The sequence below is a fragment of the Gopherus evgoodei genome, chromosome 7, assembly GCF_007399415.2.
Source record: "Gopherus evgoodei ecotype Sinaloan lineage chromosome 7, rGopEvg1_v1.p, whole genome shotgun sequence".
NCBI lineage: Eukaryota > Metazoa > Chordata > Testudines > Testudinidae > Gopherus > Gopherus evgoodei.
The window spans coordinates 45383007-45400100 of NC_044328.1; the positions used below are offsets into that span (position 1 = coordinate 45383007).

General features: G+C 36.7%; 1 protein-coding gene across 5 annotated transcripts in view; it reads right to left on the bottom strand.

The window, feature by feature from the left end:
- Positions 1–363: 363 nt before the first annotated feature.
- The window catches only part of TET1 (tet methylcytosine dioxygenase 1), a 135889-nt gene continuing 119158 nt past the window's right edge, over positions 364–17094 (bottom strand). For 2 of the 5 annotated variants that reach the window (XM_030568422.1, XM_030568421.1), the window contains one exon: positions 364–11880. In XM_030568422.1, the coding sequence (XP_030424282.1) occupies positions 10739–11880 (1142 nt within the window). In that variant the 3' untranslated portion in view covers positions 364–10738. Of the gene's footprint in view, positions 11881–13216; positions 13377–15464; positions 15649–17094 lie in introns of those variants that run through there. The other 3 variants (XR_004001165.1, XM_030568423.1, XM_030568424.1) reach the window with 3 other exon arrangements.

The window sequence follows — 17094 nt, forward strand, 5'->3', positions numbered from 1 at the left end:
AGCTATGGAATCAGTATCTGTTGCTTGATAAAATAAAAGTTTATTTAAAAGTAAAATTTTAAATACTACTTGTTTCAGCAATAAGTTCAATTATATGGGTGTAAGATTTTGGCCCTGATACTGGAACAAGATGCAGGGAATGGGTGCCTGTAGCAGCCCTGTCCTCCTGTCCTCTTCAAATGACTTCAACATGCATTTTGCCTTAGCAGGATCAGGCCACATGTGATCAGGAATCTACTCTTTTTATTTGTGTTTGGAAACACAAAAATAGTATTGCTATTTTGAAATGCATATTTACAAAACAGAACGATTTGGTAAATATAGGAAAGAAAAATTACTACTGAGTGCAAAATAGAAGTATAAAATTTATTTAAAACCACCCACAAAGTTCTGTGTAATCAGGAATGATACAATTTGTTATAGTCTTTTTTTAAAAACTCATGACAAGATTTAAAATATATTTTCAATTACAGTATTCATTTAGCCTTATTCAGTTAGGACGATAAAAAAAATGAAAATTTACGTTCTAAACAGATGAGACACACACGAAAAATATAACAGAACAGACAATTTCCACAACGACAATCTTTACATGTATGTTTCAACACTATTATCAACATTGCAATGCATCTTGCTACATAAACATGAAATCGTGTACAACAACTGCTTGCACCAAAAACATAGTTTAAGTAAGTCTTTCAAGTAACATGCAGTCACAACTCACAAGTCTTCAAGTACTGCTGGTAAGAGTTCCCTTTGCTGCAGAGAAGATTTCAAGGGTCAGATCCTCACTGATGTAAATCCACATAGCTCCACTAACTTCAGTGGGAGTATGTGGATTTACACTACATGAGAATCGGGTCCCAAATGTATGAGAAATGAAGTAACTTTTTAACTTTCTTCTGTACATACTGTGACATAATGAAGTGCTTTTTCTTTCTGTTTTTTTTCTCCATTAGGAACTAAAAACATGTTAATGTTAAAAAGAAAATTGTATTTTGTCTTTCAAAAGTTATTTCATTTTTTCAGGTCTAAATACAGTAGGTTGATAACACCAAAAAACAAAAAAAAACACACCACCACTAAATCCCCAAAACACAGAAGTTCAAAACTGCAAAATAAATATTAAATGCATTCCATATAAAGAAATCAAGAAATATACAGAATATATTGATCAAACAAAAATCAATTTTTCCGCTTTGGCATACTGTACCTTTTTAGTTTTTTCATAAAAGTCAGGAGAGAATCAAACTGCATTCTCGGAATGTAACATTGTAGCCTTAAAAAATAATGTTGTGTCTGGTAATGCCAAGTTTTTAAACAGCATTTATGACATGTCATGATATTGTGACATTACCAAGAACTGTCCCCTTCCAAACTCAGCAAAGAAATAGCCGAAGAATTTAATGTTAAAGTATTAAATGTCCAATATTAATATTTAAACAGATTTTTCTTTTTATTATATTGGAATATTCAGTTTGCTTCTCTGGATTTGTAATAATTCTTTTAATCTTGGGAGATATTTTGAGGACTAGAGGCTCATAACATTCAGAATGGAAGGGTTGCCATGTGTTTTGCTAGAATTATAAAGTGACATTCACAAAAGTAAAAAGAAGTCTGTTATAGTGACGTACAGTATCACCACAGTTTAGACGTGTAAGAATGAAAAGCAAAAATTTTTTTCTCCCCAGTATTTATTTATTTGTAGGGGGTCATTTTATAATTCCAATACAATAATATAGGATTACAAGGCTCAATACTTGCTAATGCAAAACTCACACTGGCAGCAATGGAAGTTTTGCATGACTCAGGCATGCAGGATTGGGCTAATGATTTTGCTGTCTAATATCACCAAAAGTAGGGTGGTGAGAAAACTTTGGCTTTTAGCTTTGTGCCTCACATTTCCCTCTAGTGTGGCAATATTACACAGTATAACAAACCTCAATGGATCTTATGTCAGCAGAGAATGGAGCTGAGTGAATTCTCACAACCCCGCTTCAAGTGGTCAAGTAAAGCTGTATAAAAATGTTGTGAATAATTATTTGAGGAAAAATTGCCTAAATTTGCAATTAATATTATTCACAATCCTACCAGTTCTATAGCCAGGTCACTAATTTGAGGTACAAATCCCTTACCACATTCTTTTTGTAGGCAAGTGGGAAAAGAAGGTCAGCCTACAGTTGGATATCTAAATCCTACAAAAGAAGCTAGATTAGAATATCTTTCTAAACTACATTTCTAATTTTCTCTAAACTAAATACCAGCATAATGATTTGGATCTCGCTGGCCAATGTGTGTGTGCAGCAGAGATATTGTAAAGAAGATCATCCACTGATGATTGCACAGTCAACTTTGAGGCTTGACTCTCTGTTACACTAAAGACTTCTTCACACTGCCCTGCTAGAGTGAATACACCTTACTATGTGTCAGTTTCATTCACTTCCCCTTGAGTGCCATTTTGTTCTCCCAGAGGGGTGTTAAAGGGCCTTAGCGTAAATGAGAAAAAGGCCCTTTGTTTTTATATTTAAAAAAAAAAATTGCATTATAATAGTACATAACAAGAAACAAGTAAGACATCTAAAATGTTTATCAAACAATTCATAAATTCTTTCACAATACAGTATTAAAATGTTCTGTGGCAACAATTGTGATATTGATTAAGTGGCAAATGATTGACATCTATTCCAATGTGAAGCTACAACAGCAATTTTTTAATACATTCAGTCTACTGCATGTGACAACTCTATGTAGCTTAATTGTCAATTGTGTTCTACTTCCTATGCATAGAACATTTTGGCATCTATTTATAACAGTATTATGCCCTTTGACTTTATGTGGAAGGCTGTAATGGTGCACAAAGTCAGTAGAACAGTTGAGTGATACTATAGCCACATTTAAAAATGTTGTCAACCTGAAACAGTGATTGATGTATGACTCAACATATAAAACAATTTAAGGCCCAATCCTGCAGTCATTGCAAATAAATCATTGGGAGCTTTTAGCATTTTAGAATTAGACACCAATGAACACCGTGTCACTGTACCATCAATTTCACTTCATTTGAATTAACTCTGCGGGTTCTGAATCACACAACAGTACAACTTATCTTGATATAGCAGCCTTCATACAAAGTGTCATAAAATGCTTAACAGAAAGAGGCAGAAGAGAGAAGACTTTCAAGCTGGGCACAGCAACTCATAAAAGGAAAAATGACATGGATGAAGATCCAGTAAGAGAAAAGAAAAGAGTTGACATTAAAAGTGATAAACATGCAAGTGTTCTTGCAGATTAGCTATGGTGGGGGAAGAACTGAAGTATGTAGTACTGAGTAGGATCTAGTGTCATTTGTAGGCTAAAGAGAATGGGAAGATTTGGGCTAAAATGTGGCTTATGGCTACAGCCCATTTGGGGTGGAGGGAGTAAGAGGAGGCTGGGGAATAGTAGGAGTCCCAAAGAGAATTGTAACAGAGTGGAGAAGCACACAGCTAAACTGGAACCCCTACACCTCTTCACAGAGTGCAGTTTATGTTCAGCTCCTTCCTGCTGAAGCCAAATCAGCCCTGCGTGCTGCTGTGGAGGGAGGAAGAAAAGGCAAATCTATAACTCCACTCCTCTTTGGAGAGTCTAGTGCCAGTGGTGGCATTAACTTTATGAAGTCCTTGAACTTCCCATTGGGACTATGGCTGATCCCTGCACAGGGACAAATAGAAGACACAAAGCAACACCATCTCCTGCTTGTGGGTCTTTGCAGGGACAGTCATAATCTTATCTGTTATGTTAAGATCTGAACAGAGTAAATCATACAGAAGGAAGGACAGAATGCCAGAGATACAGCAGTACAAGCAAAGAATGATCTTCAGCTGTGGAGAGCTGAGACTGGGGGCAAAATGGACTTTGTTGGCTATATGTGGATAGAGGGTCAGAAAGGTAGGGTGCCAAAAGTTTATGGAGAGTTTTAAAAAATAAATGAGCAGTTTACAAGATATGAAGACTGATAGTGAAGGTGAAGGGATGGACTGAAATGCCCTCTTCTTTGTCATGAAAAAGTAATTTAACTGCAGCATTCTGGACTCCATGGAAGAGTAAGGCTATAACAGGATGATAGAAAGGGAACTATCAGCGTTAAGACAGAAAATGATTGACATGAATATAGATTTTGAAAGAGTTATATGAATAAATTCTTGTAACATTTCAGAGGTGGAGATAAACAGATTTACAGCCAAGCGAGAGGAGAGATTAAAAAACAAAAGTCAGGAGCAAGGCTGATGCTTACATTGCTACTCTTGGAAGCAAAGGTCTGTGCTAAGGAAAATTAGAAGACTTGTATGCTTTAAAGACTTATAATTTCCTGCGTTCAACAGCAAAAGGGTATAGGGTCACCAAGCACTGACAGACAAAATGGGTAAATACAGCAGATGAGCTATAAAGGAATCAGAGCACGAACTGAGCAAGTTGTAGAGTTTGGTGTCATCTATACAGAACAGAAGTTAATGCCTAGGGTTGAAGCTAGCAAATAAAATGCCCTAGAGGGAGAAGATACAGTATACACTAAGAATTATCTCCATTATTTAGAAAACAAAGCAGCACACAAATGACACTTGAATATTACACTCAAACTGAAACATTTAACTAGCTCCTCTGAAACATCTAAAATATTTTAATATAATGATAAAGTTAACACGAAGTGAGTACTAACTTTGAATCATTCATAGAAGAGGCAATTTCTAGCATAGACAGAGGACAGAGTCTGATCTCAGTAACACCTGCGTATATATAGAGTAACTCCACTGACTTTAGTAGAGTTACTCTGGATATACCTGAGTGTAACAAATCAGAATCTGGCCCATAATATTTAGAGGCTATTCCTAATCTTCTACATACTTGTGCCTAATTAAATATTATTAGAGATTTTTTGGTCCCTGGGATAGCCTCAAGTGATACACGTCTCTCGTCTGTCAGAGCATCAGGAGAATAGCATTCATATAGTTTTACAGCAGCATACATCAGTACCATATAAACAATATAATTTAAGACAATTTGTCTAAAATATCAGGTAATCCCAGAAAACTCTGATCTGTGGTTTCACTTCTACTCCACTAAAATACTGAGCAATCAGAATCTCAGTACTTTTTACACTGACCATGTTTTTACCATAAGATTAAAACAGGAAGAGATGGATATAAATGTGCCATAGTTTTACAACTACTAAAAAAGGATTGTGTATTTAAAATTTGATATATCTAAATAAACAGTGGTAATATGGCTACACACTACCTAAGCAACCAAGAAACGGCTTAAGGAGCAACTCAAGTCAGGGCTCACAAGCTGCATGCAGTTCTTCAGAGTCTGGTTTATAACTATTTTGGGCTTCATATATCTGATTAGTCCTCCACTTGCTCTATCTGGATCTGAGGCAGAGTGAATGATGATAGCAGTGCTCACATCTCCATCCAGGGTACATGTATCTGGCAGATCTAAGTAAGAGTGACCTCTCTTTTTCCAGAGGCCAGTACAGATTGGGGCAGAGAGAATAGAGAAGAAATTGATTCCGCAAGAGGAAGTGGAGGAATGGAATTAACATACATCAGTAAACAGTGGCATGATGTGATGACATATCCCTATCAAACAGAAATTGTTATGGCACAGAGATTGCAAGGCAATGCCAGAATGTCATAATACAATTATTGTGTTTCTTTGCACTTTACTTTTTGATGATAAAGTGGCCTTATAGCTGTTATGGTTGAACAGCCACTTGGTTAAATTAAAAAACAGTTTCCATATGTGATTGGCCTATTCCTCATCTATAATTTCACAACGCGTGATCAAGGGCTTTCATAACGTGTTATAGTTAGCCAGCCAACTCTTCCATAGTAAGAAATAAAACACGATGACAATTTTACTGCAAAGACTTGCCACAAAGATCTCGCTACTGAAGAAATGCTATTTTAACTGCCACAGTGGATGTGAGAGGCCATTCATTTAATACTGCATGAATATCACAAATGTTGATACATGTAAATAGGCTGAAAATGGCATATAAATTAATTTTTCAAATATTGGGAGGGAGTATGTGTCCATAATACAAGTATTTCTGTGCAAATTTGAGAAGAAATGAGATATTTATGCAGCTTGTAAATTAGAAAGCATATTTTATCACTTGGCCTGACCAGGTAGCTGATTTCACATAGAATCATATTGATCTTCCCCTGTGTAATTTTTGGTAGGATTGTGCCCTACATTTTAAATATAAAAATGCAAATACAATTTTGTTAACAAGCTTTCCTAAAAATTCTACATTTAACTAGAAGCATATTAACATATTGGCCAAAATCCTACTGCACTTGCATCTGCAGAGCTCCACTAACTGCAGTGGGGTTGTACAGATGTGAATGAAAGTAAAACTTGACCCACTAAAGTTAGCATAATACTGTAATGGTGTTTGAAAGGTTTTTAAAGGAGAAAACAATTGTGTATTAGGTATACTAATAAGCATTAAAAAGTTTCCATTTACCTACAGTTATCACACCATGTTACTTCAGATACTAGAGTTATTTCCTATTTTAAGCATAGGGACACATTCTGGTAACTACACATGACTTTGTTCTAACGGTGGTCACTGTAAGTACAAAACATTGACTTATAAAATTAGGATTATTTGCAGAAAGATATGATCACATCTTAATTGTAGCTTATGAGCAATTAGTCTTTGTATGAGTTTTGTACAGTATTATTACAATATTTCAGGTGAGCTGGAGATATGGCCTTATAGTCGTACTCTCTGCTACTATCTGTGGGTTCTAAATGTCAGATCCCAGCTTGGTACCTCATTCCTTGGATCAGCATGTGCACGAGAACTGCAGTGGTGACACTCACAATTTCAATGGGAGCTATTTTACTATTGCAACAGTGGCCCTCTTAGAGTTAAACAGGAATGATATTCTCTAGAGAGCATCACTCCTTTCCTCCAAAATGAGGTGGTGTGATGGTGCAGGGCCTATTAGAGGGAGGGTATAGGGATATTCCTGCTGGAAATTCAAAGGTTGCTATGTTGTGTTGCAACAGTCCTTGGTGATATACTGTGAGGTGATATAAAGGGGGTGGGGGACAAACTGTCGTCAACTCTGAGTTACAGATTTGGAGCCCTATAGTGCTGTCTTGTCTAGGAGCATAAACTCCTATTGAAATCAATGTAAGTTTGTTACAGATCAAGGGAAGTATACAGTTTTTCCTAGCTGTCTTGTCTTCAGATGTGGTTCCTGACCTGGCTGGCCAATCTGGAAGGATTCTGCTGCTGCAATGTGCAGGAGGTCAGACTAGATGATCATGATGGTCCTTTCTGACCTTAAAGTCTATGCATCTATGAGGGTGAGAGGAAGTCTTAGAGCAGTTGTGTGGGATGGAAGGGAAAAAGTCACTTTTTAAAATTCGTAACTTTTAAGAGGACAATATTGTTGCAAGTACAACCTTACCCACTACAACATTGATCTGTGTGCACAAGACTGATAAATATTCTGAAATGTTACAATAAATAGCACACAGCTGTAAATACAGTAAATAGATGTATTTCTCATACTGCAGTATATTTACTAGAAAATATTTGCTTTTCAGATCACAACCTGCCAAGCGCCACATCAGGAAATAAAACTTGGCTAGCTAATTTTCTTATTAGGTATGATTTACCAAAATGTCATGTTAGAAATTTATTATACATTGTAAAGACAATATAATTTTGTTTAGACAGTATATTTTAGCTGTATCAATAACCTTAATAAAGCAGTCCTGAGGGTTTTCTCAGCTATCAGTTAATAACATGAATATCTGTTGTTATGTTAAGACATACTGTTCTCTTTTAACATTGCCATTATGAATCTATTAGGGCTGGATTTCCCTGTTGGACTTGCTGAGTCTCTACTGATAGGCAACTGAGAAGACAACCATACTTAAAGATGCCGTTTAAGATTCACCTCTTCTGCTTCCCAGCTATTTGAGGAAGCTGCTGTTTTCTCTGTTAATTGTTTTTAGCATTTGAATTGCCTAATCACACGCAAGCCTAAAGGTCTGGAAGGATTCAAATGGAAATTCCAGCCATTTTAATATTTCTTGAATTTCTTGTAAGCAGAATAACAGCCCTGAAACTTTTCCTACCACATTTGAAATAAAAATATTTAGTAGAATTGCTGAGAAATAAAGAATTCCTTCATTCTGCACTCTACATGCATATGGCATAGTGAAATTATTGTGAAGCTAACGTGTTTAAATCTATCAGTGTTATCAGTGACACTTACTAGTAGCGAAGTAATCCTTCTGCTAGAAAATTGACCATGATGCTAAACAAGGGCACTCAGATAGCAAATACGCTGTTGGAGCAACTTAAAATACTACTTACTGTATATACAGTTGTAATTTTTACTATATCTTAGCCTCACAAAAAATAGACAAGTTTTAAAATGGAAACCTAAGGCACACAAAATACCATAATGATTTAATGTATACTGTACTTTACATATTCAAGAAGCAGAAAACTGCTGGTACAAAATGATGGCATAATATTGACTTTTTTATTACTTATAATCCCTTCACATCCTGTACTTGGACTAACAGGCTTTAAACTAAAATTTGCAGCATATGGGGTTTTCACAAACTTTACTTTGAGCTAGATAAAATACAAAGAATGGGGTCCAATCCTCCTGTCCTTATGCCATCAAAATTTCTGCTAATTTCAATAGTCAGTCTACATAAGGATTTTAGATTTAGCACAATATCATTGGAACTGCTCCAACGTGTAAATATTTTCAGGATCAGGGTTCTAGTTAGCACTATATGTAAAAAATAAAATTCACATATTCTTAGTACCAAAACTGTAAATATCACAATTATAGAACTTTTCAAGAAAAAAGCACCTTGTCTAGGTATTAGATAAAGTGGATCTAGACATTTCAGATTATTTTTGTTACAGCACCACTGCATTATAGTATTATCAAGTATATTATTGGTATAAGTTCTCAATAGAAAATACTAACCTCAGTTACATCTATGGGGTTACATAAACTGTGAGGATTCACAGGTAAAATTAAGGTAGAGCTTGATCCGTAGGATCTCATCCCACAACCATTATGCACAAGAGTAGGCCTTACTTGGGTAGTCCCACTAATTTTAATTGGACTGAGAAGGTGAGTAAGGCTTGCAGGACAAGGTCCTTACTTAAACGACTTTTTTGTCTGGTGATTAGATGATTCAATAAATAAATAATAAAACAGAAATGAGGAGGAGAGGAGAATCAGAGAAAGAAGAGTGGGATGGATGCTACATTATTTATGAATGGAGTGTCTACTTTTCCTCATTTAGCAAAATGTAACGATAATCATTTGGTGATGTGTCAATTTTCCAACTGAAATGCAAAACATAAATTCAAATGTTTGGAACTAACAACTGTTTCCATATGCAATGTATAAATCATTGTTGAAAATGATACAAAACATGCTTCTAAAAAAACTGAACTGAAAAAGCATTCTTATTAGCTAGTGAACATTCTGGAAGGGAATTATCAACTAAAAACTGCTGTTAAACATTAGATATTTGAAAATTTCTTACTTTTTTTAAATTTGTCAGTTTTATAACTTTTTTTCTGAACAGAGTAAAGCAACTCTAGGGGGTACTTTTTTTTTAAAAATCCCAAAACGATCGTACCCCTGAGGCATTAGGAACATTTGGTTGTGTCACATAACTTGCAATGCTTTAGATGAGTGAGACTAATGTGCTTATTGCTCAAATAAATCATAATAATTTCTGTCTTAAAAAAATTAATTATTTAATTCCCAATAGCAACACACATTGACAAGATGTTTCTTCATTCCATATTTGTAAATAATTAAAAGTTTCTGCATTTTATTACTCCTCTGTTTTTATGTAACATAAAAATCTTCAACGGAAAAAGGGAAAGTCTAAAAACAATCACATATGTTCTTAGCATACATATTGCAATTGTAACAGTATGGAAATCTACACAGCAAGATCAAAATGATTTCTTCTGTAGAGTATGCACAAACCTTAGACAATATGATCCTTATACTATACTAGTTCAAGTTAATTTTAAAAATAGAAAGTGCTTTTAAAATATATATTTACAGCTTACAAACAACTTCCAGCCATCACTAGTGATAACTTCATTTTATACATTATGAAAACTCTAGAGAGAGAAAATTTCATTGGTTCTCTTAAAAGGTTTATCTGTAATTTGGACTTTTTAGCAATGATTGGAAGTTGTTGGAGCAATGGCACCATGAAGTAATAATTCAGCTTATTTTTACTGTTTGATGTGGTTAAGCACCAAGAGCTGTGTAGAGCAATCACTGTATAACTTGATTTTACATCATAAAATGTGAATCTGTTAAAATCCCTATAAATGACTTGTTCTGTAGTAAACAGATTTGATTTAAAGCACCAAAATATAATTTCCTAAAGGTAATAAACTGAATGATTCAATCAAGGTTAATAACCTAACCAAAATCTTATTTTATAACATATTAAAACTATACAATTTTTTTTGCTTAAAATGTGCTCAAGCACCACCAAATGTTAAAATATAAAGTCACAGTTTAAGATAAATCCCCATTTTTACCTCAGCCTTAAAATGGTTGAGATGAACAAATAGTAAACTACACATGACTCTGTTCTTTAACAGCACCTTAAAGAAATACTGTATAACACTGCACCAAGGCAAGGCATCAGCTACTAAAACCTATGCCCAATGGTTATAGGGCCCTGCAACTCGAGTGAGGGCATAAGAAGACACTGTTATTACATTATCTTGAGTTACTGTTAACGCTCTGCGTGATGGAATTTGGTTGAACTCATTTTCTTCATAGAAAAGCTCTCTGGTTTCACTGCTGTGCTTGGTTTTCCTGCTGCTAGATTTTAGTTCAGTATTTTCAGTCCCTAATCTTTCTGCTTCTTTTTCCTTCTCTTTTGCTCTCTCAGCCATCTTTGCTTCCCACATTGCTAATCCATGTTTTGGCTCATTTAAATTTTTGTGTTGGTAGAAGACTAAAGAGATTCGTGTGGGATGACTGCGGTTTGGTTTCTTAATGGGTGTTGTGGCATGGAGTTCACGTCTTGCACATTCAATTAAGATAGAACCGTGAGAAGGTGCCACAGCAACACCACCAATATCATTGTCCAAAAAATTGTGCTCACTGTCTGACCACATTTCCTCAGCTTTTTCTTCAGAATTCATTGCTTCTGCCAGCACATTTTTTTGCTTTTCATCACTAGCTTTGGAATCACAAATCTGTTCTTGATGGGAGCCACCTTTTTCGACTAGACATTTATGAGATGTGTTAGCTTCATTTCTGGTTACATCCTTTGCTGGAGAGTTTAATGGTACTGACATATCACAAGGGTTGATCGACTGCGAAGGAGAATTTTCTAATTGAAGTTGACAATTTTGCTTGTTGTCTGGTTGGTGTTCAAGTATACTGTGCAGGGGGTCTTTACGGGTTGGGTGGTCTGAAACAGTAATATCTGGAAGAATTGGTGGCACACCATTCCTCTTTTCATTCAGGAAAATTCCAGTATAATCTTTAACTGACACATCAAAATTCTTACATTTAATATAAGGTGTGACATGAGGTTGCTTACTACTGCATTCAAAATACCCGTAGGGAACTGAAAAATCTTGTTGAATATCAGTCACTGCTTTTATGCTAGGCTTATGTGTTAATGACGAATAAGGATGTAAACTATCCACCTTAAAAGGGGAGGAAGCAGTATATTGTTTTAATACAGAGCAACTTTTAGTAGCATTTGAAGTATGTTTCAGGGCATAAAGATGATCTGAAGTCTCCATTTTTATTCCAGGTTGCAAAGCATCTGTTTTGTTCCCTAAAAAAAAAAAAAAAATTTATACCAAAATGTAAGTAACTTTTCCTTGTTCAGTTATTCAAAATATAGCTATTACAATGATGTTTCCCACTTGTTCTATAATTTGGAAGATATGGACAGTGACTGCATTTTTTCAAAATGATCAAATTTATGGAACTGTTTGTATGACTTTAATCACCTCATTATAGACTGGTCAATGCTGGTGTATAAAACAGAAAACGTGCATAAAGATCTTGCCTAAATTATTTTATTCATCCCTCTGCAAAATATTCTTTTATCGAATAAGCGCCATATGTAGAAATATCATAATTCAGTGACTGGTTTACCCCAAATTATGATCCAAGAACATGTTTATTTTAGCTTGTTTCCAATTTAACACAAAAACCTTCCTCTATTACAAGAACTGCTTAATGTAATAGCAGATTATTATTCACACAGTTCAATGGATTTAGCTGAAGATATGATCCAGGTAAATCCACTTTTGCAGAGTGGCAACAACTGATTTGGCTCTGTCTTCTGTTTGTTTGCCAAAGACTAACGTGTTTCCAAATTTTGTCTGAAACACATTGGGCTCAATTTGTGTCTGTTCTTGAGTCATAGCTAGTCTTTCTTGACCTGTTGCAAATTGTGCACTTTCATGCGGTGCCCTCTTCAAATGGCTTGTTCTTGTAATAAATAAGAGTTTGAGCTAAAGTCATAGGAAAGATTCCCATTAGCTTTGATGGGCTTTAGATCAGGACCTGTAATTGTTTAATGGCTGCCTTGCTGACAAACTGGCAAGCCATAGAGAATTGTTGAACATTTTCAGAAAAGATAGGTTCTCAATAAGTTTCTTCCATGCCTCATAAATATATGGAAGCTCTAGTATCTAATGAATACTAACTACAGAAGTATTATTCCCTTTAGTCGATGGTGATACATATATGCCTAACTAAAATGAAAGAAAAGGAAACTGAGGTGTAGTCAACACATAATCCAATTAGTACACAGGTGATTTAATTTATGGAGGTTACTTATCTAGATTGACATTTCTGAGTATTAAAAATCATATAGTTCTTTTCTTTTAAAGACCCCCCTCAATGAAATACAAAATAAAACCTCAGTCATTTACTTAAAAACAATACAGACACCTTCCTAAAAATGTAACACAGTATGTCTAGCCTAGTAATTAAAATGGAATCTGAGTGACATGGTGGGTACATACCATAAAATCAAGAGAGAAACAAAAATACATTTAAGCTTAGTAAAGACAGAAGAATCACAATTAAATTCCCAGTTGCTGGAAAGAATTTGACATTGCTTGGTGGTTACTAGTATATATTCTTAGTCACCTGGCAGTGAACTCCAGTTGAAAAGGCAACTGTGAATGTTGAGACTACATTTGACATAGTGGTAGAAGTTAATATTTTCCACCTAGAGAATATCCATATTCAAGCAGAGAAACACAAAAACATATTTTTTTGTAGATCTTGTAATATGTGGAGCTACAAACTCTTCTGAAAATAAAACCAAAACAAAAGAGACAAGAGATGGTTATGACTGGAAGAAAAAAATATTACAAAGGAGCCTGAAAAGTTAATTCAAAACTATTAGTACACAGAAATTACTAAGTGTATATGTAGTTTCCAGGGACCCTCTCTCTCCAAACAGAAACTGGACTACTGGAGTTGTCCAGCATATTGCCCTGTTTTGGTCTCACAGTTTGGGACCCATTTTTACTGGCATATAGGAACCAGCTAAAAAGCTTAGCTACAGAGCTTTTCATCTTTAAATTACTGGTTCAGTTCTGCTTCCACCCAATAGAGACCACAAAGTCAGTACCATCTGATGACAGTTTGGTGACACATATGGACTGAGCAAAGTCCAACGACTGAATGGTTATGAATAATCCTTTATCTTTAGAAGTGATTGATCCAGAACAGAATATAGGCACATTAGCAGGACTATGTGAGAAAGTTTGCAGTATCTCTACCTTTCTTGTACTTACTCTGTGCATATATGATTTCAAAGGCTGCGAAAATGGGCATTCTTCCCCAAGCACAAAAGTTTTTAAATTATAGAGGTACTCAGATCAGGAGGTGGAAAGTATTTGCAGGGGTCAGAGAGGAGAAAACCTCATTTAACACTCAGTCATCCACTAAGGACTCCCCAGAGCCAGTCATTATATATCAATGCGGCATGCATGCTGTACCTGCTCAAAGCAGCATCCAAAACATGGGCTGAGACTTAGGCCCCAACTCCAAGGGTGCTACAAGGCTGGAGCACCCACAGAAAAAAATTAGCGAGTGCTTAGCACCCACTGGCAGCCAAGGTCCCCTCCTTTCCTCATCTACCCCAGCACCTGCTGCCTGCCGGCGGCCCCACCTATCTACTCCTCCCCCTCCCTCCCAGCGCCTCCTGCCTGCTGCAGATCTGCTGTTCCACAGCAGGCAGGAGGCACTGGGAGGGAGAGGAATAAGTGAAGATGGGGTGTGCTCAGGCGAGGGGACAGAACTGAGCGGGAAGAGGTGGGGTTGGGGGATGGGGCCTGGGGCTGAGTGAGGGTTGAGCACTCCTAGAGAAAGTTGGAAGCCGGTGCCTGTGGTCTGAGGGTTGAAAAAAGCTCTTCCTCATCAGCATAAAAACAAACAATAATAATTTAGGGTCTCAGCAGAGCAAAGTATGTGCTTAACAAAGTTCACTCAATCTGCTTCTGCTACCACAATATTAAAAAAAAATGCAAATTTTATCTGATTGAAAAATTTGTCATGATCACTCCATGGGCACTTCAGAAGCAGGAATACATTTTATAATAGGAAGAGAAGATGTATTATGAGTTATTTGTGGGTACTCCAGTGGAAAAAAGAAAGTAGAGCTAAGTTCAAAGGGGAGCTTTAATCTTAATGGTTTAATAAACACTTGAAAAAAGGACTGTACTATTTGCCATTCATTTTCCCCATAAAAGGTTTATAGTGATTTACTTAATGAAGAAAGAGGGGAATAAAGGGGTAAAAAAACTGAAGTAAATATGATCAAGTGGCACTCTGATTATAAGTAGCATGAGATAAAGTCAGAGTATTGTATTCTAAGGCCAAGAACTCTAAAGACTATGAAGAATTGTATTCCCAAACCAAAAAGAAAAGGCCTTTGCTAAATGGAGTTAAGGGCATAGGAGCCAGGATTTGTATAATTTTTGGTGGTGCCCAAAACAGGTCCAAGCAGAGCCCTCCGTCTATAGGATGGACTGGGGCAACTGGCCCGGGCCCCACGCTTTGGGAGGGCCTCATGCTTCAGAGGGATGCGGAGTCCAGGGGGATTAGCGGGGGGCCTGGCACAGGCAGCAGTGAGCGATGGTATGGCATGCAAGGATGGCATGGTATGGTATTGCCACTCTTACTTCTGCACTGCTGCAGGCGGAGTGCTGCCTTCAGAGCTGGATGCCTGGCCAGCAGCCACCGCGGTCCGGCCTCCCAGCTCTGAAGGCAGTGCAGAAGTAAGGGTGGCAATAGTAATTTGTGCATCCAAATTGATTTAAATTCACAGACTATAAATTCTCTAAAAACAATCCACTATAAAATACAAGCCTCTGACAATAGACACCACATATATCCCTCAACTCACCTGGTTACAAAAGCCCAGGAAAAGAGATAGGCCTCGTAGATGAGCTAAAGGTCAAAACATTCAAGTTCTGTGCAACCAATGGGGGCTGGTGAATACATCCCATATTCTTTTACATGACTGAATTATGCTGTGGCTTCATTTTGCTTCCAGCTGGCTGCAGTTGAATATCTAGCAGCAATGAAGTGAAAGAGCAATATTAACCAGCTTCCAAAGTCTGTAGCTGGCTTACTTCCATTCTCTGGGTCCTTTGATTAATCACTTCCCAGTTCTTTTCAATTTTTCCTCTAGCTTTGATTCTAATGACATACTGTACTTTTGGAGCCCAATTAAACAGTATGATCAAACTGCTTTGTTGTTGCTCCAGTCCTGCACAGCATCCTAAAACTACCTTAACTGTCTTTCCGAATCTCCAAGTGGCATAGCTGTGCTGTTGGGGAGGTTAAATCCTTCCCTGCTCAGCCACTGGCATAGGGTGTGTGGCCTGGGCACTTCATTGATCCCTGGCTGTGGGAACCAGGGGCAACCAAGTTTAAACAGCCTTCACAGAACTCTAGCGTGTATCAGACACCAGCCCAGTCCCAAGCCAACTCCAGAAACAAGAGACTATAATGGTTGCTTAAAGCTATCTTTACCCTTCCCATTTCTCATCATCTTACTGCTCCATATACAGCTCATCTGCATTAAGGAATCTAGCCCTTGATTTTTATAGGCAAATCATAGTCTGAAGTGGAAATGGAATTCCCTCACTATATAAACATAACTTGATTAAATGCTTCTTTAATAATATATTCATATAGTTTTCTTAAAATTAAAGTGGACAAATTTGGATATACAGCTATCTTTAACACTGCTGAAGTTCTTTGAAGATATTGCTGACAGACAAACGGGAGAGTCACAGGATTAATAACAGATGTCAAAAAGTATTTGAGAAAGCAGTTAATTTCTGAGGTATAACCTACAGTAAAATATCAGAAAACTGGAAATCAAATAGGGTGCTGGAGAGAAAGAGTAGTTGTAGTGATTACAAGTTTGGTGGCACCTCCACGGTCAGTTGGAGGATGCATTTTGTACATAACATATAAATGACCTGGGAAACCATCAAAAACAAGATAATCAAATTTGTGGACAAAACTAAAACTGGCGACAAAGGTAATAAGGAAAAAGGTAACCATGTTCCAAAGGATTTGTATTTCTTAGGCAGCTGGGCCAGCAGATGGCTAATGCAATTTAAAGTAAGGTAGAAAAATGTAAAATAATTAGTCTAAGACCAAACTACCAACCAAGAAACCAGTGAAATAATCCAATGTACTAATCAGGAAAAATGATCCCGCAGGTATATTAAAATCTCTCTAGGGAAAGAGTGTAATTTTTAGTGTCAAGCTTCAGGGACTCTCCTTAATTTTTTTAGGAACATAGAAATTGCCGTATCAGATCAGAGCAGTGATTCATTTAGTCCAGTAACCTGTTCCTGACAGATTGTGTCTGGCAACTACTTGATTGTGGAAAGGATGGTGAAAAGGTCCCTAATTCTCCAACTTGTGGGCAGGGAGGATTTCTTCCTAACTCTTCCTTGTACCATCTTCTGTTAGTTGTCAGCCTCATGTGTCCTGAAAC